Source organism: Octopus sinensis, linkage group LG6 (genome assembly GCF_006345805.1).
Source record: "Octopus sinensis linkage group LG6, ASM634580v1, whole genome shotgun sequence".
NCBI classification, from domain to species: Eukaryota; Metazoa; Mollusca; class Cephalopoda; order Octopoda; family Octopodidae; genus Octopus; species Octopus sinensis.
The window spans coordinates 96164790-96189053 of record NC_043002.1 but is presented as its reverse complement, the minus strand read 5'-3'; the positions used below and the strand labels follow the sequence as shown (position 1 = coordinate 96189053).

The 24264-nt window shown below is 36.0% G+C and overlaps 2 protein-coding genes across 2 annotated transcripts in view; both read right to left on the bottom strand.

Annotated features, from left to right (window-relative positions):
* LOC115213400 (probable inactive tRNA-specific adenosine deaminase-like protein 3) overlaps window positions 1-1154 on the bottom strand; it is a 45724-nt gene extending 44570 nt beyond the window's left edge. Inside the window, exon 1 of the mRNA XM_029782349.2 lies at window positions 822-1154. Coding sequence (XP_029638209.1) covers window positions 822-873 — 52 coding nt within the window. The 5' untranslated portion in view covers window positions 874-1154. The remainder of the gene's footprint in view (window positions 1-821) is intronic.
* Window positions 1155-11197: 10043 nt separating this feature from the next.
* On the bottom strand, window positions 11198-22307 carry LOC115213510 (synaptosomal-associated protein 29). Its single transcript, XM_029782519.2, has 3 exons — window positions 22009-22307; window positions 12610-13012; window positions 11198-11487 (listed from the first exon to the last, which is right to left on the bottom strand). Exons 1-3 carry the CDS (start codon window positions 22234-22236, stop codon window positions 11321-11323), a joined length of 798 nt encoding a protein of 265 aa, XP_029638379.1. The 5' UTR covers window positions 22237-22307; the 3' UTR covers window positions 11198-11320.
* Between the last annotated feature and the right edge of the window lie 1957 nt (window positions 22308-24264).

Below are 24264 nucleotides of genomic sequence, written 5' to 3'. Positions count from 1 at the left end.
TGTAAAAAGCACCCACTACACTCTCGGAGTGGTTGGCGTTAGGAAGGGCATCCAGCTGTAGAAACATTGCCAGATAAGACTGGAGTCTGGTGCAGCCTTCTGGCTTCCCAGATCCCCGGTCGAACCGTCCAACCCATGCTGGCATGGAGAACGGACGTTAAACGATGATGATGATGATAAGAAATTATTCATTAAGTTTACCAAATTATATACGTCTGTAAAAAAAAAAAAAGTTTCACAAATTATATACGTTCGCGTTTGTGTAAAAAAAATTATTAACCAAGTTTTATAAATTATTTACTTTGTTCAAAAAATATTATTAATATTAATTAATTTTCAAGAATTATTTAATTTATATAATTAATTCATTAATTTTATTCTGTAAAATAGTAATTAATTCATTTATCTGTAAATCCGCGAGGAAAGCGACTATGTAATTTTTTTGTGTAAAATTGAAAATGTTATATATACACACACACACACACACACACACACACACATATATATTTTTAGTGAAATCCAACACCTTTTTTTTAGGGGGGGGTAACGCGCATGCGCGAATTCTGCACTGCGCATGCGCAAGTCACCTCGTAGGATCTCGAGTATCGAGTACCTACGTCTGGCGCGCGCGAATTCGCGTGTGAGAAACCGGGACCACGACAATAGACAAGTACCCGATTGATGTGTTCTAATACGAAGTCTACTGCAAAACAACCTGTATTACTACGGGTAAATATTATACAGGAAATCTGGATCGCTCCAAAGGAATTAATTTTCTTTCAATAACATTATCAAAATATTTAACAGTAAACGTCACTCACCAACGTCAACGAATTTATAGTAAACGTCATCCAGTACTGCTTCAATTAACATTTTGATTTCATCTATTTTTTGCGATTTCAAAGACTCATTCCAAATATGGTGTATTTTTAAAATACTTTATAGAAAATATGAATATTTACAGTGGTATTGTATTTACACCGGCATGTGCGAACCGTTTTTGTAGGCAAACGTTTAGAGTAACCTCCCTTAGATTTCAACTCTCTAGGGTGCTATATTTACTGTTCCGAGTCAGCCTTGTCTGTTGTCTACTGTTATACATTAATATAATTCCATTAACACCAGAAATGTATTACAATAATATTAAATAGACTATATATTGATTAATTGGGCGATCTTTCGTCTCTAGTAGACCTTTCCGTCGATTTCCGTTAAAAAAAATTTTTTTTTACATATGGGCTTGCGGGAACTTTTGAAGTAATATACATACATATACACATACACCGAGTAAAAAATTTCAGTTATCTCTTTCTTTCACACACACACTAACAGAAGCACTTCACTTACACAACATACTGTCTGTCTCCCACACCCCATCAAACACACACACACACACACACGCACGCACACATGTCCATCAATGCTCCCATGCACGGTAACTTCAAAAGAACTTCCCTCGTCATACAATCGCTTTCTCTTAGTCTCTTTCGCTCATTACTTCAAAAGTTCCCGCAAGCCCATATGTAAAAAAAAAATTTTTTTACGGAAATCGACGGAAAGGTCTACTAGAGACGAAAGATTGCCATTAATTGTTAATTCTTCGACATTGGTACGCGACGTCATTCACCCACTCATCATTCTCTCATGACAGATAAAGAGGCTAGACTGAAGTAGAGAGGATGAATGACATCGTCTCCTCACACCGGCGATCTCTTGATCAATACCGAAGGAATGCCGATTGTTTTATCGACCCCCTCCTCCGAAGGTTGAAATGCAAAATTGACTTCGGCCAGATTTGACCACAGAATGTAAAATGTAATGCTAAATATCTTTTTTCCGACGCTTTAACACTACCTAAATGTCCCCCTGCTGCTATTTATATCCGCCAACGTATAATGGAATCTCAAGTTATCGGTGTTAGAAAACACCTTCATTACGAAGATTTAATTATCGATTTCAGTTAGATTTTTCTGTCAGCTAGAAAACTAAAAAATGGTAGGCGGGTAAAAGACGACGCTCAAAGGAGGGGATAAAGCTCACTTCAAATCTATATTTCTGTGTCCATTTTTCTTTTTATAAGTACTCCTTCTGTTCCATTAATGGAAAAACCTAATCACAGAATTGTAATGTAAGTGGTAGAGTATACTATAAACAGTTGTACCATTAACACAATCCTCAAGCCAGAGTGAGCGTGACAAGGCTGAACTCCTTTGAATTACATTTGCAGTCTGATGAGTTTTCATTCAGTTTCTGCCTACCCATTGTCATTCACCATGTTTGGGTCGACCCTAGACTGAGAAAAGACTTGTGACCAAGATGTCATGCAGTGGGATCGGACTCGGTACCACATGTTTTGTGAAAATAACGTCTCAAGCATAAACCATTTTTTCCCCTCTCATTCACAATCAGTAATGATTACGTTTTAGTAAGTTTCTCACCACGCCTGAAAGGTTCGTTTTTGGATGGTTTCGATCTTCACCAAAATAATTCCGCTTTTTTGCACTTTTGAAACTAAACAGAAATGATTGGAGCTTGAAAATAATTTTAGAGTAAGATATACTAAAGATGAAAGAGGTTCTCAAGTAGTGAAGTATTCGACTGAATATTGTTTCAAGTTGGTGTACAATTCAGTATTCAAAAAGATACTTTTGTAAAATGTGAACATTGTGTTGGGAATCTCATTGAAAGCCAATACAACTCAACTGAAAATAAAGTCTGCTACAAGTGCTCAACAAAGAATTACAAGGTTGTATGTGTAACATTAAAATGGCATTTTAGACTGGGGTCTGAAGTTGTGTAAAAACAAAAATAGTGGGGTAAGTTGCTTGATATTTACCATTGTTGAAGATTTGGCTGCTACTTCTAACAGATCGAGCTACCTTCGAGACTATCTGCCTATAATACTATCATAGGTAGGCATAAAGCAAAATAAATAAGTGTAAAAAGGCAGAATTGTTGGGTGCTAAATTAAAATTGAACCTGTCCGATGTGGTGTGAAACTGGGGTGGTGCAAGTGAAGAAACAATATTAATAACTAATTTTGTTCTGTTTTTTTTCACGAGTACAAAAGACAACTCCATACATTTTGACCATCCTCAACAAAATATGGTGCACGTAAAAAGCACCATTCAAGCGTGATCGTTACCTGTGTCGCTTTACTGGCACTTATGTTGGTGGCACGTGAAAAAACATTCGAGTGAGGTCATTGCCAGTGCCGCTCTCAGTCAAATCGTCCAAACCATGCTAGCATGGAAAGCGGGAGTTAAACGATGATGATGATGACATATGTATATATATATGTGCCAGTGGCATGTAAAAAACACCATCCGATCATGGCTGTTGCCAGCCTCACCTGGCCTCCGTGCCGGTGGCACGTGAAAAGCACCATCCGATCGTGGCCGTTTGCCAGTCTGGCACGTAAAAAGCACCCACTACACTCACGGAGTGGTTGGCGTTAGGAAGGGCATCCAGCCATAGAAACATTGCCAGATCAGACTGGGCCTGGTGCAGCCTTCTGGCTTCCCAGACCCCAGTTGAACCATCCAACCCATGCTAGCATGGAAAGCAGACGCTAAACGATGATGATGATATGTATGTATATATATGTATATATACATATATATGTATATATACATATATGTATATATACATATATATAAACATATATATTCATACATATACATGTTCACATACGTATTATGGCTGCCCCCTCGTTATCAAGTATGGCCATTGCACGAAGCTTAACTGTTACTGGTGCTGTGATCGAATGTGACTTTTTAGCCCAGCTAAAGATCTACAATGTCTCGTACAAAATTGGCAACTAAAACCTTTACCGGTAATAGCCAGCTGTAGTTGTAACTGGGCTTCATGTACCTTTGCATGTCGTTTAAGTCCTCCTGCTGAATTACACTCTCTTCCACATGCCCGACAGATATGATTAGTATGGTGTGTTACACCACCACCAGTGACCAGGTTGTCACTCATCTGTCTCGCTTTATGACTACGAAGATGACTCTTTAGTCCAGCTTTACTGAGGCAGGGTCTTGCACAGACACTGCATGTCAGCATCATAGGAAGACCCTCCTCATCTGGAAGTATAACAGCGATGCCCTTCCTGACATCCCTCCTTACTTTCTCATGTGCAACTCGAGATTTCTCAAAAGTGGCTGTCCCCTTGTGCACAATCCTTCTCCACCTGCTATGATCAATAGCTATGCCTTCCCATGTGTCAGGAGAGATGCAAGCATCTCTTAAGGAAGCCTTCAGCAAGTCCTTATACCTCTTTTTTGGTTTATGTGGAGGTCGTTCTCCTTTAGCTAACTGTACATATACATATATATATACATATACAGACATATACATGTATATATATATATATATATACATCTATATAGACATATACATGTATATATACATGGATATATACACATATGGTGGTTGTCTACTCCTTATACAGAGTGTGACCACCTCCTGTACCTACACCTTAGCACCATCATGGCAGTGTTCAGAAAAGACATTCGCATGGATTGCACTTCTGATTTGGACCACTAATACCTGCAGATAAGTTCTGTTCTTTGTGGATCTTAACATGTCTTTTGAGGCCTCTGTTGAATATGCAAATCTTCTGGCATACACTGCATTCAAAGGTATGCACCAACATATAGGCAGAATAGTTGGTGGAGGTTCGTTTTCCATGCATTCGCAGATAAGTTTTGAGGTCAGCCAAAGACAGGTATGGTCTGTCACAGACTGTGCACACAAAAAGGTCATTGTCATTCACCTTCTCGATCATTACATTCTTCCTTAGATCACTTTTGAATCTTACTTGCATTATTCTGGCCTCTTCAAGTGGTTTTACTCCACTCCACATCTTTATTTGCCATCCAACTCATTCCAAAGCAAGAGTTTCTATATCTTCTAGAACCATTCCAAATGACATCATAGTAGTCCTTATGCCATCATCAAACCTTTTTTTAGGTTTATGCCGATAGCATTTCCCATCTGCAAGCTCACCATAAAGCAGCTGTTTCGGCATGCATTCATCTGCCATTTGAACAATATGGCCACACCATCTCAGTTGGTTCCTCAAAATCATAGCTTTAAATGAGGTGATGCCTGCAGAAGCAAGGACATCTGTGTTTGGAGTAAAAGAACTCCATTTAATTTTTAAAATGCGATGAAGGCATTTTTGGTGGAATTGTTCTAACAGTTTAAAATGCCTTCCATAACAAGTCCAAGTTTCACAGAAATACAACAGGGATGGTAAGACAAATGATTTGTAAAGAGCCACCTTTGTATTCTTATTTATATGTCGCTGGCACCAAATGTGTGACTCCAAGCCATCAAAATGTTTTTGCTGCCCTTTGAATTTGCAGCTATATTTCTGTATCAAGGTAGATGAACAAATCAACAACCTCAAGTAACTTTCCCTTTACAAAAATTTTAGAGGAGTTACTAATAGCATTACATGTATATATATACATATACATGTGTGTATATGTATATATGTGTGTGTGTGTATATATATATATATATATATATATATGCACATATCATCATTTAATGTCCACTTTCCATGCTAGCATCGGTTGGACGATTTGACTGAGGTCTGGCGAGCCAGACTCCAATCTGATCTGGCAGAGTTTCTACAGCTGGATGCCCTTCCTAACGCCAACCACTCCAAGAGTGTAGTGGGTGCTTTTATGTGCCACTGGCAAGAGGGCCAGTTTGGTACGCCCAAATGGTGCTTTTTATGTGCCACCTGCACATACATATATCTATGTATACATAAATATACATATATGTGTATATACATATATATGTATATATACATACACCCTGTGATTTGGAAACAAGTTTCTTAACACACAGCCAGAAATTTAATTAAGTAAGTCAATCTGACCTTATAGACTAAAATTTATTTGAAGTAATCAAAGTTATTGAGTATGTCCACCTAACTGTTTAAAACTCAACAAGATGGTAGGCATTTCACGAAGCTGTCAGGTCCAACTGTTTGCTCTTAGGATTTGCCATGCTTACAATATGTTCTCTTGCATTGCTTGATTTGAGTTCTAGCAGTAACCTGTCTGCTTTCACATCTTGAAATGTGATCCTTACTATTTTATTGAAACAGCTGTGTTAACCCATTAGATCCAACATCTCACACCTACCCTACAATGTCATTCTAAAAATATACAATGGCATCATTGAAATCTTGAAACTAAGAGATAATGCATAATTAATTCAAAACAATGTGATTAATTAAGCATTACATTTGACTGAATAATCTGAATGCTAAAGAGTTAGAGTTACAAATTAGTCAAATTGAATCACTTAATTCTTTTATTGAATAAAAATACATCCATTTCTGAAAAACTTATTGAAATATCTTAAATTAAACAAAAACCAAAATAGCCCCCACCCCACCCCAAATTTTTTTCCAATACATCAAATATACAAGAAAAACAAAACGAAACATTTTAGTAATAATTTTGAGTATAAGCAGAAGGCTTTTGCTATAAAAGAGGAGAGACAATAGAGGTGAGTGATAATGATGGCATTAACAAAGTAAGGGAAATGTTTTCAACTGAGGACTGAGGTAAACGATTTGGTTTGCTTAGACCACATTGAAGCCCAGTGTCTCCCCCCAGCAGGAGAAAATCTTTACGAAAGGGTAAAAAACAACAAAGATTATCATTGAAAAAGAAATTTCTTGGCTAATCTATATAGTATTAAATATGAATATATATTTCTGCATTATTGAAATAAAATTTGATGAATAATTTTCTGATCTTTGATTGCTGTGTAATAGTTGTTTTTTCTTTCCAAAAATGCCTGCTTCTTTTGAAGTTTTTCAAAGAAATGCTAGAACATGAGTATTGTGAAGCAACCAATCCTTTAAAAAATGCTTTCATTGGATTGGAAATTTCCTTCTTACCAGGAAACAGATTTAGAATTAATATAGTTATTTTAGATTTGCTAAATATATAACACACTACCTTTTTGGATCAGTGCAAATATTGGTAACATAAGTTCTAACCTTACCAATACTAGTAACTTAAGCATCTTACGAAACAAATATGCACATTTTCTTTGTGATGCTCATCTACCCTCATATTTTACTACACATTTATATTGTAAGTTTGCTAGCTTTTCCAGCAAAATATTCAAAAGTCCATACGTTTATTAGAATGTCGACTCAGCAAATACATGTACAATGGAAACTACTAAGTATTTATAGTGTGTGTGTATATATATATATATATATATATATATATATATAGTGAATACCACTGGAACGTTCTGAAAAATATTAATGAAGTTACAAAACAACAATTATGATAAGCCCTAGTTTGCTCTACTACTGATTAGCCAAAAGTAGCTTTCTCTTTTCAAAGAGGGGAGGGGTTAAAACAAGCTTCAGAGCTTAAAATTTAGCACTGAAAGACAGGATGCATTCTCTAACACCCAAAGATTTCTTTCTTTCATCATATGAGTCTTTATAAGAACAAGTTAAAGTATAGCTGTATAATTCAAAAATATTTCAGGAAGTAAACCAAGGACTTGTCCCAAACTTTGGCATCGAGAGTTACACAAATGCCAGAACTGGGCGCCACTGCATGGTGCCTAGGACTCCAAATTTGCCATCAAGATGTAGGACAAGATACTGTGATAGCCTGGGCTTCCGAGGCCCACAGCTCTTCAATATCCTCCCGAAGAACCTAAGAGACCTGCATGGGGTGGATGCAGATGTCTTTAAAATGAAACTGGATCTCTTCTTGTCAGGTATCCCAGATGAACCAACTTCACGACAGGAGGTGCAGATGAGGGCAGCTGCATCGAACTCTCTCATGCACCAAATGGCAGTTGCTAAAAAGCATTCGTGAAGTAAAACCATGTAGCAACACCAAATGGCGGTGCTCCAGCATGGCCACAGCTCGTGAGCTGAAACTAGAATCAATCAATCAATCAATCATATCAAAGAAAAATTTTTTCTATTCAAAATATCATCTACATGCTATTACTTATAGCATTATCTACTTTGTCTTCTACACTTAAAAAAATAAATTATTTCACATTCAAAGATTCTAGATTTTTAAGACTTAAACTATTAACTGACACATTTCTGATCCAATTTTAACCCTTTAGCATTTAAACCAGCTATATCCAATCCAAATATTTTAACTGTTTTATGTTCAAACTGTCAAGATCCACCCTCTTACAGCCAGCCTACAATGTCCTTCTAAAAATATACAATTATATCATTAAAATCTCAAATACATAAAATAATGCATGAATAATTCAAAACAGTGTCAATAAATAACCATTATATTTGACAGAGATATCTGAATGCTAAAGGGTTAATGTATATCAAAGTTGTATTTTGTGCAACTGAGTTTTATAGCAGCACTTTGCCATCATAATTAAAGCACTCAAATATATAAACTAAATTCTATCAAAAATAACCAAAGAATCCTTACAGTTCATTCTGTTTATAAGGGAATTAGTGAATGTGAATGACTTTCACAGTTTTCTCTATGGCATCAATAAAATAAGTGAAGCAAAATAACTACAACTAATAATTCTAATTGTATCACAGGCTAGGCTGGCAATATTCACAGTAACATTAACAAATGTTTACATTTAAATTAAATCTCAATGGATCAATTCTCTGCAAAATGTCATTAACAATGTGAGTAATATTATTGTTCTTATACTAACGAAGAATTAACATAGTGCCTGGAGACTACTAACAATAGGTATTTTTTGAAAAGGAAAAAAAAAAAAGTTACAGTGTAGCAGAAATGACCAAGTTAAATATTTTGTGAAACCACTACAATGACCATAAAGGTACTATAATGGATACTAATGTAAATTCATATATCAATCTTTTCTATCCACATTCATCATCGTTTAGCATCAATGGGTTGGATGGTTTGACAGGTCAAAGGACTGTGTCACACTCCAATGTCTAGGCTAGGCTTGCAATATTCATAGTAACATTAACAAACATGTCAAGCTCCAATGTCTGTTAAGGCGTGGTTTCTATGACGGGATGCCTGTTTGTAATGCAACATATTAAAACAGTAAGAGCTGTCTCTCAATGCACAAACTTTTAAACTAGCTAGCAGACAATAAGTACAAGCCAAACCAATGTATTTAGTCTATATATTAGTACATATAAGGGTGGGGGTGGTGGATTTAATTATCTATAGACACTCATCAGCAAGTAAATGATATTGTATGCTCTTCTCTGTATGGCAAATTCTCATCACATTAAAACAGTAAGCATATTTTTTTATAAATCATATTATTAAAATCAGCTAGAAGACAATAGTTAAGTTGTACAGTAATACTATCATTATTGCATGACAACATGTTCCAAATCCCTGATAGTCTAAACTATATATATATGTGTGTGTGTATATATATATATATATATGGAAGCACTCCATCGGTTACGATGACGAGGGTTCCGGTTGATCCGAATCAACAGAACAGCCTGCTCGTGAAATTAACGTGTAAGTGGCTGAGCAATCCACAGACACGTGTACCCTTAACGTAGTTCTCGGGGATATTCAGCATGACACAGAGAGTGACAAGGCCGGCCCTTTGAAATACAGGTACAACAGAAACAGGAAGTAAGAGTGAGAGAAGGTCGTGGTGAAAGAGTACAGCAGGGATCACCACCATCCCCTGCCGGAGCCTTGTGGAGCTTTAGGTGTTTTTGCTCAATAAACACTCACAACGCCCAGTCTGGGAATCGAAACCGCGATCCTATGACCGCAAGTCCACTGCCCTAACCACTGGGCCATTGCGCCTCCACGTATATATATATATATGCACACACATACACACATCAATAGTTTCAAATTTGCAATAAATATTGCTTTTTTTTCCTTGTCATCACTCTTATTGTTGATCAATAAGTTTTAAATAAGTTAATCAAATAATTTCATTGGTATAATAACTAAGACTTATTGTATGATATCTGTTTCTAATTTTGGCACAAGGCCAGTAGTTATGGGGGTAGGGGATTAGTTGATATCATTATCTTGCGTACTTGGACTGATATTTTATTTTATCATCACCAAAGGAATATAAGGTGGAATTTGAACTCATCATGTAAAGAATCAGAAGAAATACAACTAAGTATTTCATCCAACACTCTAAACAACTCTGCCAATCTGATATAATAATAAGACTATTTGTAAACGGTTTTAGTTTTACATATGTACAGATCACGAAAACAAATTTTAATAATAACATTAAGTATTCTTTTCCTGCATTGGGTTATCCTTCTTAAGATAATATGGGTATATAACTAGTATATTATATAATTATTTTTGTAAAATAACAACAGCTTACAATATGAAAACATCAGACAACAAAGTACCAAAGATGAACAAAAGAAACAATTTCAATTGGGCCAACAACATGCTTTTAAGTAACTCAGAGATAGGTGTTGATGTACTAAATGATGCATGCAAAAAAGTTTTCAATGAACTGAAATTTACTTCATAGATGAAGAGGGGAAAAAAATTTAAAGGAAAAATTAGTTCCTTGAGAATTTTTTGTGTCATTTAGAACATCATTTCCGTGAGATAACAAAATAATTAACTAACAAAAAAAGCAGAGTAAAGAAATAAAATAACTGGAATCAAGGAGAGTCTTCATGTGAATTCTGTAGTTGAATGATACAAAATAAAATTGTATTTAAAAAAACTGAGAAAGCTAAAAGACTATCTCAAATAAAAAAAGAATTCTTTGTTTCTCAAACATTTTGCACAATACTGACAAAATGCTTTAATTATAAATCCAAGATAGAATTTTGTTGTCACCTTTAGTATGTATTTCAAGTTACATAAACGGAAATAATATTGAGTAAATGTTCTGGTATGATAGTTTAACAACATAGATATGATGTCTGACTGTTAACACAACTGGAGTCTGTTTAATTCAGTTTTTAAAATAATATGAAAGAAAGAAGAATAGTAAATTTTAACAGAATTTGAATGCACGTGTGTGTGTGTGTGAGAGAAAGAGAGAGAGAGAGAGAGCACAACCAAAACTAAAAACAAACAAGACTGAGAAGCAATTAAAAAACAAAACAAAACAAAAAATATATTTGCAATATTTAAATTTTTACATCTTAATTAGAAAACATTAATTAATTTTGTATTTGTTAAATGTGTTAATTAAAATATCAAAAAGGTTTGTTTCTTGTTTGTTTGTTTGTTTGTTTTTTTCTGGAGTAAGTCAACAACTTAATTCTGAAGATGTGTTCAATATTTTATTTGGGTAACTGTTTTTTAAATTCCTATTTCCTCAAGATTCTTCGTAACTGTTTATCTTGACTCTGAAGTAAAGAATCAACTCCCTCGACTTTTGTGTTAATGCGATCCAACTGCAGATTTTGTCCTTCTATTTCGTTACCTAGTTCTGAAGCAAGACCTTTTAATCGAGACAGGCCTGTGGACATCAAATCTGAAATTAAAATTTTAACAAATTTTAAATAAATTAACAACACTATTACAATGACTAGAAGGAGTATATATAAAACAACATACTAGTTAAAATCTTCAAAGAATATTTATATAATTCAGCTTTTATGTCACATCTGAAAGTTTAGAAGAAGAGGGCCTAAAATTAAACTACTTTTACTAAATCCACTTTATGTCCTAATCTGGAATTAAATTGCACAGTAATAAATATAATCCAATATTATATAGTAGAGTAAGGTGGTGAGCTGGCAGAATTTATAGCATGCCAGGTAAAAATGCTTAGTGGTATTTCGTCTGCCGCTACGTTCTGAGTTCAAATTCCGCCGAGGTCAACTTTGCCTTTCATCCTTTCGGGGTCGATTAAATAAGTACCAGTTACACACTGGGGTCGATATACTCGACTTAATCCATTTGTCTGTCCTTGTTTGTCCCGTCTGTGAGTAGCCCCTTGTAGGCAGTAAAGAAATAGGTATTTTGTCCATCATTACGTTCTGAGTTCAAATTCTTCCAAGGGCAACTTTACCTTCATCCTTCCAGGATCGGTAAAATAAGTACCAATTGAGTACTGGGGGTCGATGTGATCGACTTACCTCCCCCTTCCTGAAATCGCTGGCCACGTACCAAAATTTGAAAGCAATCCAGCTTTTGCTATCAGTAAGATTATTTCTTCCATGGTACTACAATGAAAATGTCAACATATTTCTTATCAAAAATACTGATTGTTTCATCTACAACACTAAATGTACAAAAATCTAAATGATATTACCCATATTAAAACAATTATATGTAACTCTAAAACCATTCATTCTTTAATCAGAAAGCCTCCAATGTCTACAATTTTTATTTTCTCTATCAACTTTAAAATGCCCTCAATAAAGACAAAATAGGAGTAGGAACTCAACCAAACAATAAACATATATACTATCTATATGGACTAATGCAAACAGGAAGACAATTTAAAGAGGACACATTTGACACTTTTCTAAAGCTTGGTACAGTCTTCTGTGTAACTAGCTCCTGTCAAACATAGAAAATTGACATTAAATGACAATGATGATTAAACACTAAAATAAAATGGTATGTTTGGAACTAGCAGTATACATACCTAAGTTTTCATTCATCTTTGCTTCATGTTGACTATTTGTTACATGACGTGATTGATCAGGTACCTGGGCATCAGCCATACGACTTCCAGCCAAAAACTTCCTATCTAAATCAACAGGCCTATCGCTGTACATATCATCTAGTTCTTGTTTTCGTTGAGTTCCTCCAACTGATCGTGGTATCTTTTCTGCACTGTTCACTGCCTCTTTCAGCTGGCTATTACGTACAGGTGGGGAATCTGTTTCACTAAGTTTCTTGTCTGATCCACGACTCCACCAATTTTTAATGCCACCAAACACACTTTTGATATTATTTATATGTTTCTGAGATGCTGTCAAGGTTACAGACATTGAATCTGTTTTCCTTTCTATATTGTCCAGTTGTTCACCTTGATGAAGTAATTCCTGAATAATAAAAATAAATATTCACTTATTAATCATAACTTTCAAATTTTGTTAAACCAGCTTAAAAGTCGCACTCTGTGCGGACTTTTATGCTAGCTCCTGCAAAGGGCTAATTGGGCCTATGACCCAAAGCTAAACAGAGCAATAATAATTCTTTCTACTAAAGACACAAGGCCTGAAATTCGTGGGAGGGGACTAGTTGCTTACATTGACCCCAGTGTTTCACTGGTACTTAATTTATTAACCCTGAAAGGATGACAAGCAAGGTCAACCTCAGCACAATTTGAACTCAGAATGTAGCGGTAGACAAAATATGGCTAAGCATTTCGCCTGGCATGCTAACGATTCTGCCAGCACATCGCCTTAAACAGTGCAATAATAATAAAGCACCTATTGGTACCCTACTGATGCAGTATTATTTTAAATTCAGTTTAAATGAAAACTTTTAAGTTCACAAATTTTTGGAGCTCTTTTAAAATTTGAATTTTCAACTGTTAGCATATAACAAATCCTCATTCAGACCTGATCCCAAAGCTGGATGTTCAAGAACCAAATAAAGGGCAGATTTTCAATCCTGGGATCATCCTGATTCCAAAAAGGTATAATATGTCTATGTAGAACAAATGTAGATTGAGATACAGGGGTCCTGGACGGACAGACAGACAGAATTTCACATTTATCATTATTATAGATGTTTAAGAGGAGTTGTTAATTAGGTTATAATTTTTCAAACTATAACCTTTAGCTGTTTCCAATATTTCTTTCTACTAATAGGTACAAGGTTTGAAATTTTAGAGGAGGGGGCTGATCAGTTACATCAACCCCAGCACTCAACTAGTACTTATTTTATTGATCCTGAAAGGATGAAAAGCAAGGTCAACCTTGCTGATATTTAACTTCAGTATGTAAATCTACAAGAAATGCTGATATGCATTTTGTCTGGCATGCTAATGATTCTGCCAGCTATATTTCAACTGGTTTGATATGTCATCAGGGGTCTTAAAATTACCTCATCATCATCATTGTTTAATGTTCGCTTTCCATGCTGGCATGGGTTGGACTGTTTCACTGAGGACTAGGGTGGTGAACTGGCAGAAACGTTAGCACACCGGGCAAAATGCATAGCCGTATTTTGTCTGCCGCTATGTTCTGAGTTCAAATTCCGCCGAGCTCGACTTTGCCTTTCATCCTTTCGGGGTCGATTTAATAAGTACCAGTTATGCACTGGGGTCGATATAATCGACTTAATCCATTTATCTGTCCTTGTTTGTCCTCTATATGTTTAGCCCGTTGTGGGTAGTAAAGAAATACGTTTGACTGAGAACTGGCAAGCTGGAAGGCTGCACCAGGCTCTAATCTGATCTTTTGTGCATCACATGGTCTGCAAGCCTTCTTGCCTTTCAAACTACAGCCAGTCCTTGCTCTTTGCCAAAAGGTCCTTTACCAGCTTTGTAAAAACCTCCTAACCATCATTTCTCAACTAAGATGGCTCAGCAGCAGTATCACCAACAAAACCTCTAATTTCACTCTGCACACATTCTACAAACTCATCTAATCACATCAACACAAAGTTACCAGTCCTGACAGCATCCTTTCCCTGACCTTCAAGTGGTACACTCTAGTGCAGCTTCTATCCTTGATAAACTCTTCAATTTCTCCCTCTGCAGGAATATATTCCAATATTTGGAAATGTACAAAAATACCCAACTTCTCCAGTCCTATCAGCTACAGCTTTCACTTCCACCATCTCAAAGATGATAGTGTTTATCTCTTTGATTGAAAATTTTATGTCAGTACACAGTATTGCAGCATACGAGCTGAAAGTAGCTCTAAGACCCATACTATGAACTCTGGTCTACCACAAAGTTTAGTTGATGCATCCCACATTCATCTTTCTATACACTAACAACCTACTACCAACAATACACACACACACAAATTTCTATGCACATGATATCATCCTTCATGGATTCATCTTCTGTACATTGAGATCATCCACATACTACAATACTAGGTATCATGATTTCTGATGATCTTTTACATTCCAAAGACTTTTCTCTTTAGGACACCTATAAATCTCAAGTACAACCCACATTAGAGTACAGATCTGGAATTCTGCTGCTGTATATACACAAATAGTTTAGTCAGCATGCAAAAGACATCCATCTGGCTGATTAGCAAGGATTAACTCACAGAATTGCTATAATCACTAGCTTTCTAAGCACTCTCTCCAATCCTTCCTTCCCCAGCTCTCCTCAGCAATGCTCCCTTGCTCATATAAACCAAAGAATATTCAACCTAATCAGCAACCACATTAGTCTTTCAACTAATTTATATATGTATATACATACAAAATATTCTCTCTCTCCCTCTTACACAAACACACACGCAAGACAACATAAGGTAAGGCAGTCTATTCTTATTGGGGACAAAGTCCCTTATGCATGCTGTTGACACAATAAAATGTACCCAGTCCATAATGTAAAATAGTTTGGTGATAAGAAGGGTATCCAGTTATAAAAACCATGCTAAAAATGATGATACACTACACCAGAGTTAGTTTTTCTGTGTTGCTATATGTGCCAGGTGATGAAAAAGGATTGCAGTAAGCAGTGAAATGCTTTGAGACCTGACCAACACAAGTCAGCCCTAACTTGCAGATCTACTTTTTCAATTATTTTTAGAGTCATTAGAGTTTGATCTTTAAACTCATTGCCAAAATGATCTAGAATTTCTGCAACTGTTTTCAACATCTATGCTCATTTTAAGATTGGTAGAATATGGTTGGTAAAATACTCCAGAAAATCTCTGTAAGTATCTGATGATCAGCATGATACTGTCACAGAATATATCAATTCAGTACTGCCATACACTATAGTAATTCAATAAATGTCAGTTATTCTTTAAAGTCTATTACAAATTGATATCTGAATTAATCCCATCAATAAAGAGCAGAAATTATTGATAGTTCAGAAGGAATAGATTAATATTAGTTGGGAGTTCTGATTTACTGACTCCTGAAGAGGCAAGATTATAGCATAACAATAGCCTTCTTGTTCTGTGACCAGCCCATTTTTTTTTAAACATAATCTAATGTGTAATTTTTTTTAATAATACAAAACAGTTTAGAAGAGAATTGGCTGCTATTTCTAGTAGGTCAAGTAACTACATAGATATTATTTTGTTGGCTCATCAAAAACAATTATGTTTAATGGTGAATCCCCAAAGCTTTCACCAAAGTCATATACAGATACTTTGTGATTATATTTATTGTGACAGTATGTTGTTTAACCCCAACAAGTGTGACAATCCTGTCGTATTTTCTAGATAACTGCACATTATATTAGCCAATGGGATGATATCTACTATTTCAAGCAAATTCAGTTTCCATACAGGGACTGCCTCAACAATCCTCATTGGTGGTTCTAGGAAAAGAACTCAAGAGATAGAGTAATGGGATGATTTATTATGGAGCAGAGGTAATTACAAACAACTGTTGCATTCTTTGAAATTCAGATTCTAATGTAGAAGCGGATAGTACTTCCCAGGAAGCAAAATTCTTTGGATTTTATTTCATACATTAGAGTCAGTAACTCCCAGCTGTTCAATAACATTTACAACAAATGTAATGTTTTCAGTAGATGATATGAGACCTAATCATCATCATCATTTAGCATCTGTTTTCCATGCTAGCCGAGGTAAGACAGTTTGACTGGAACTGGGAAGCTAGAAAGCAGCACCAGGTGCTGGTCCATTTTGGCTTTGCTTCTGTGATTGGGTACCCTTTCTAATGCCAACCACTCCTCAGAGTGTACTGGGTGCATTTTGCTTGTCACTGGCATGGGTGATCTGGCCACAATTATGATTTCATGTGGTCTGGAGGAAGGGATTATTCCCATGATCTACACAGGTTTTTTTGTGACTGAGGAAACTGATACAGTTTAAGTTCCTTCTCAGCATTTACAAGTTGACTAATGCAAGCAAGATATACAAGGAAGGGAATTCCTGAGGGTTGGCATTTTGGGAGGAAGGATGAATGTCTAAATTAATGTGGGGCTTGGTGCAGGGTCATATAATATTAGAGAAGAAAGGAAGTGAATTGGAGGTGCATGTATGGAGGTGGCACAAGACCAGCCAGCTCTGAAGAGTAGACACCATTGTATCAGTGGAAAAGGTAAAAGGATGAGACAGCACATCTGTGAAGTAGAGGTTAGAGAATGTTGATGAATGATTTCATGAAGTCTACGATTTCTATGTGAATAATAGCAGCACTGTTCCAGACGAAGGAACAGTACACTTTTGCATTGCACCTGAGCTTATTATACGGTGAATATTTTTTTCTGGCTCTGAAAAGGAATGCTATTCTTTGTGATGCTGAGATGGCATATTCATCAGGAGAAATCCTCAGTGATGGTGAGACCAAGCATTTGTAGAAACCTTGAAGGTTCTGCTTCTGTTCCTGTCAAGTTTGTTGAAAGTGGGTGCTATGTTCTCTTCATGTGTAAAGATTGTCTCTTCACACTACTAAAGGAAACAAAGCGGAGATGAGCTCACTGGGGGATTTTTAAGGTCACTGTTCATGGGGTCAGTGTAGATTTAGCACAAGGAGTCTAGGCTGCAGAAGATTAGGGAATAGAAAATTTTAAATGCATAGAAGAGAGTATTATTGGTAGTGCTGGCAAGGAGATTGGAGAGGATATAGTGAAAATCAGAGGAAGATCAGCACACACTGCAATAGTGTGGTCCGACATGAATCCGGAGATTGGAGAGGATATAGTGAAAATCAGAGGAAGATCAGCACACACTGCAATAGTGTGGTCCGACATGAATCCGAATGAGAAACAGAGAGAATCCACAAGCAGGCGTTTTTATTTAAAAGTTCTCATGCCAAACACAATTAAAAGCCTTGCAGATGTTGAATGAAGCAATACTTTTTACCAGTTTGTTGTTGATGAGAGCTCACTGGTGAATAACATGAAAATAGGTCTCCAGGAAATTTGGCTTTAAAAAAAATCATACTAGTGGTCACTAAAAAGGGAGAAAGATTAAAAGTGTTGGAGGAGGTTGTTGTTAGAAGTTATTTTCACCACTTAGAAACACAGGAAGCGAGAAAACTGTGTTTGCAAGAGCATGTAACGCCTATCAAAGATATCAGTTGAACAAAGCAGTGTCAAGTGTTCCAATTGATGGAAGCTGTTGTAGAAGGAGACCAAGGAAGACATATGATAAAATAGCAAAGACTTCTCTCAAGAGACTGAATCTTGTGAAGGAGATGACAAGTGGCAACATGTAGCGCTTGAGAAGATCAACCCACCTAAACATGCATGGCAAAATGAACACTATTAAAATGTTGATGATGAATGTTAGGATGTGGATCTGTCTATATTTAACTCTCAGTTTATTGTCACTGTTTAATCACTCCACTTTTCTCCTATTATATTGCTTCTATAATGAGGGATAACACTGGACTGGCTCATATCCAATTTCTCACTTACCATCATCCTTTTTTTTTTTATTAATAACCAGCACATTCTCTCACCTCCATTACTCCCTCTTCCACCACCATTTCCCTCCTTTCATTCACTCCCTCAACCACCATACCATTTGTGCTACCTTTCTTTTCAATTTCCTTACCAATGGGCCAGATGAGTCAGAGTCAGAAGTAATTATTAAATTGTTGGACTGGATTCAGTACAAATGTACCAGCCCTGGCTCCGGTCATTTTATTTCATCTCTATTCTATAGATATGTTTCTTTATTCAATTGGAAAAGCTAATGTTTTCTATCTTCATGATATAATTTTTATTTCATTTAATGTAATCTTTCATGTTACATTTATTTAAATTTTACATTAAGACAAGGCTTTAATCTCAAAAAGAGAAGGCTATGTATCAAAACATGTTTGTTTCTTTTAAATTAGTCATTTCTTAAGTTACTTTGAGTGTTCAGTGTTTTAGTTTCACCTTTGATGTACTTCAGATTTTTGAAGTGATAAGCAAAGATATTCCTGATTTTCTTTTATAGCTTATTTCTTTTATAATTTTATTACAACAAGAAGAGATGAAACTGGGAGTTCCAACTATAAAATAATGAGTCTAAGTCAAAGTTTTTAATGTACTGACTCCATGGCTCAGCTTACCAGCAACCATCTTGTTGTTGCTTATCAGTGATAAGTTATCACTGTCTTTTCCAATAGTGTATTCTCTATCACACCTACCTCTATTCCCTCGTACCACACTCTTGCTGTAGTCTGCACATTCCTATTCACTCTCTAGGATATACTTCCTTGAATAAACAGGCACAAATGTGGAGAAGAGAGAATATTTTAGTGTTGCTAAAGACAAGGCAATTTATCAAGTGCTGGCGCTATGATAAAATGCATGCAATATGCATTGCAAAGTGATTGTCAAACAAACAGGGAGCCTAGTCCAATTGCTTGCTTGCTGTATGTATGTATTCAATTATCACAAATGTGTTTTTGGTGCAAACTTGTAAACACAGGAAAGTCATTTCTACTGGGTTTTTCGGCATGTTTATAACCCTGGGCTGGCCAACCTGAGGTCCACAGGCTGCAAGCTTTTATCTTGTGGCCTGTTTGATGCTTTCTTGAAATAGGTTTATTTAAACATTTTAAAAATTTTATAAAAATTAAAGATTACAATGAAAAGTAAAAAAAGAAAGATACTACTGTTTTTGCAATGATAATATTTTACATTGGATCAACAATTATTCACTCATTATTGTAATAATAGCATGAGAAAGCAAAATGCTTTCAATTCTGTCAGTATACAAGCAGCCCTCAAAAAACTTTCTGCGATTAAAATGGTTCGCAATGTAATTCGAGTTGGCCAGGCCTGTTATAACCCATAGTGGACAGACAAAATTGTTACACCAGTGGCCAAACTGCTTTGTAGAATTTTGTTACAATCTTTGTTTTGAGCTCAAATCCCAGCTAGACTGACATTACATTTCATCCTTCTAGGATGGATGAAATATGTTTTAGCTAAGTCTTGGAAATAGGAGTAATAGTATTGACAGTTCTTTCCCTTAAAATACTCGGCCTTGTGCCTTTATAAGAATTCATTATTATAATTGGGTCATATTTAGCTCTAGACATGGTTCAAATGCATGATATGTGCTTCTTGTGTAAACACACAAACGCCATCCATTCTGTCCATCAGATAAAAACATGCACTTTTGAAAAGAACAGCTGATTGTGAGAAGCTTATGTGAACTACACATTGGCTCTCTGACATTGTATGATATATAGAAACAAAAGAATTGCTCTGGTTCTTTGCTAACAGCACATCAAAGATGTGTATTAAGAAGACAATGAATAACAAGAAACATCCAAAACTGGTTTCCTCATCAGTTCCTGGTGTTTCAATTATATTTTTTAATGAACATGGTGGAATTGACGGCTTTCCCATCCTGATACATAACTAGTTAGTTGTAAGTTCCTGTTTGTTAGTATGTAAGCCCTATGTCAACAGAATTACTGAATCTGTATCCTGCATTTTACTAGTTTTTCATAAAAAATTTCACTTCCTTTATTTAACGCCCCCCCCCCTTTACTGGGTATTTTAAAGATATGATGAAGTGGTCGTTATTGATCCGACAAACTCCTTATTCTAACACTACATTTACTGAATTAGTGAGGGTCAATATTATATATAAGAAGAGTTTTTTTTTTTCATTTAATAATAATAAAAAGGGGAAAAGAAAATGACCTCCAGCTTATGCTAAATATGTAATGCAATTAATTAGTCGAGTTGTCAACGTTATCGTCTTTTTTAATGCATTTTCAGAAGAAACTGGAACATTAATGTAAACGATATAGAAGGGCAGAGATAAGGTTGTTTCTGACAGTATCAATCTCACTAATTAATTACTAAGTAGAACAATACGTTGTAAACAATGACATTTTAAAATGTCTGGCCTATTAAAACGCTAAGAATATAAACAATACCATCACTTGACCCCAGCCCTAATATTATATAGAAATAGGATGGTTCACACAAGTTTTTTTTTTCTTGCTTCTTGTTACATAAGTCATTTGATTAAAACAAATCAACTGCTAAAATTATATCGCCGATAGATTAACTATATTTAATACAACTTTGTGTATGTGTGTGTAAATAATAATATTGTCCAGATATCAAAAATATTGAGCCGATGAATCCCTACTAAACTGAATTTAAAAACATAATAGTCGATTTGTTTGTCAGTTATGTGTGTGTAAATGAAACCACTTCCAGATGTCGGCACTGTTACGATGGGTGGGTTCGATTATATGGACATTCGACTATTATTTCTCGAAAATATCTCGTGAGGTAAAATAATAACCATTAAAGTTTGAGAAAATAAATGGTACCTTATACTTCAGATCACCTAAATAAGGTTTCTTTTTACACCTCCCATTGCATAAAATAATAGCTGTTCAACTTAAAATAACACAAGATTAGCGATTTTGGAGGGAGGAGGTTCGTTGATTACTATAATTTCAGTGCTCGATTGGCACCTATTTTATCGATCTCTAAAATATCAAAAAGTTGAGTCATCGGCGGAATTTGAACATAGAACATAAACAGCCGGAAGAAATTCCACTATTGTTTAGGTGCATGTTACTGCATATCACCGAATCGAGAAACAACTGATGTAATGATAAATAATATATACTGGACAAAAACTTTGTCAAAATAATATGTCTGTCGTAATACTTGTAAAGTTAACAAGTATGGATTTATAATTAAAATGTTTAGCTGTTTTCATAAAATTTTGTTCAGTCCTGACCGGATTTCAGATTAGTTTTATACTTCTCATTTTAAAAACATGTTTATGACAAATGTACGAACCTGTCAAATAGGGGTAATTTTTCGATTCCTAGAAATAATCAATGTATCAGAATCTATTTAGTCATTTAAGGTGAGACCAACTGAAAGAATAAACACGTAAAATTAGGTAATAAAAACACGTAAAATGAGGTAATAACTCACTTCAGCAGTGGCAATTCCCATCTGTTCAGAATCATAAATGGATGCTAAAGCATTCCGAGTACTTTCAAGTTGTCTAATTTCTGATTCTTCTATCTTCGATAACAGTTGGTGTGGGTTTTCATCATCGTCGTATCCAAACTGGTTTCTGTTTGGGTGCCTGGAACCTTTTAAAAACTCTGCATCGAGTTCATCATCCACGAAAAACGGATTCGATTTATTGGCCATCATTTAAGAAATAACAACTTGCCAATATCGACTTGTTGACATCACCGTTTCTTTACTCACATTTATAGAGAATATCTGTTGTTATCTCCCTTTAACAGAATTAAAAAAAAATTTTTTATTTTACTTGTCCCAATAAGTACTCTTATGTAATCTATTTTGGTTTTATTCAAATATTCATCCGGTTGTTGATAAGAGAGTAAGTACAATGGATCTTTTCGGTTTGAACGGCAGTTTTTAACATAATTTCTAGGTAACTAAAAAATTTTAAACTTCGTATACTGGTAGAATGTGTTTATAAAACATCTTTTTCTCTTGGCTTTATTGAGAAAATTCTATAGTTTGTAAGATATTTGTTGTTTTTTTTCCTTCAATTTCTGCAATTTCAACCAATCACTGACGTCTATTGAGGTAAAAAAAAAAACATTCTGTGCCGTATGAATATGTCCCTCGTTTAAGAAACAGATTGGGTTTATTTACATTTGTGAAGAAAAAAAGATACCCTTCCCCCACCCCTAACCCTAACCCTAAAATAGATTGAAATGTAATAGATCGATACTAGGGTCATAATTATGGGTGACAATTTCATATGACACCGCTAGAAAAACTGCCGTTCAAACCGAAAAGATCCAATAATTATACGGGCTATGTGTGTGCGGAAGGTTGGAAAGTAACACACGAATTGATATTTATAAGGAAAATAGGTAGTAGCAGGTCTGAAGGAATATTTAATATTCCTTCAGACACTACCTATTTGCTGAACCTTCACAAAGGTAAAAAAGGGAGAGAAACAGAAAAAGGAAAATGTCCCATGTATTTGAAAAACATGGAAATATTTTTAAAACATTTAATTATTTAATTTAATTTTTCCACAATTCAATTGTTTTTCATGCAGACTGAAACCGGCACTAAAATATTCTTCATGATAAAATCATTTTAACATTTTCTACCTTGTCCTATTTTCCTTCCTCATCATCATCATCATTTAATGTCCCTTTTCCATGCTGGCATGGGTTGGACGGTGTGACTGAGGTCTGGAGAACAAGCGGCTGCATCAGGCTCCAATCTGATCTGGCAATGTTTCTACATCTGGATGCCCTCCTTAATGCCAACCACTTCAAGAATGTAGTAGGTGCTATTTATGTGGCCAGTTCCAAGCAGTTGATCTTTTTGCGCGGGCCTGCCTGCGTACTGTGGACTGGTTTGATTTTTCCAAGTGTCCCCAACATCTGAACATCTCCCCAGCCGAACTCTCGGCCCTTCAATGTCTCTGACGCTGCACGGACATCATCATAAAACCACCAGCTGACAATAGTAGAGCTGTGGTGGTGTGACGTGCAGACCTCTACAAAGTGGAAGCTCTCCACCAACTTCAAGACACCACCTTCTACTGCCCTCTGCCCTCCAACCCCACACCCAGTTACCAACAGATTGTGTCCTCTACTATCCATGACCTCATCTCCTCCTCCCGTCTCTTCCCCACCGCCTCTAACCTCATTGTCCGCACCCCCTCACACTCCCACAATTTACTTCCTCCCCAAAGTCCACAAACCTAACAACCCTGGCCGCCCCATCGTCTCTGCCTGCAACTGCCTCCCCAAACTCATCTCCAGATATCGTGACCATGTCCTTGCCCCTCCTAGTGGCTTCTCTCCTCTCTCACATCCATGCCACCAACCATGCTCTTCATTTGTTCAACTCTTTCTCCTCCCCTCTTGGACCCTCTAAACTTCTCTTCACTCTTGACATCAAGAGTCGATACATGGTGATCCCTCACCACAAGGGGCTGCATGCACTCCAACATTTCCTTGACCTTTGAACCAACCCCCAACCTGACACATCCACACTCTTTCGTCTGGCCGAACTTGTCCTCTCAATTGACAGTTTCACATTCATGGCTAATTTTTACCAGATGGTCTCGGGAGTGGCCATGGGAACGAGAATAGGCCCCAACTATGCAAACCTGTTCGTTGGCTACGTTGAGGCCCAAATATTTTAAAGTTTCATTGGTCCCACTCCTGAACTATACGGTCA

Excerpts from the sequence above, each read along its gene's own strand:
- LOC115213510 (XM_029782519.2), bottom strand. The coding sequence starts at position 22,236 with ATGATGGCCAATAAATCGAATCCGTTTTTCGTGGATGATGAACTCGAT. Across the intron at positions 13,013-22,008 it reads TGGGAATTGCCACTGCTGAA|GAATTACTTCATCAAGGTGA; the intron begins GTGAGTTATTAC and ends TTTATTATTCAG. Across the intron at positions 11,488-12,609 it reads AAAGATGAATGAAAACTTAG|ATTTGATGTCCACAGGCCTG; the intron begins GTATGTATACTG and ends TTTTAATTTCAG.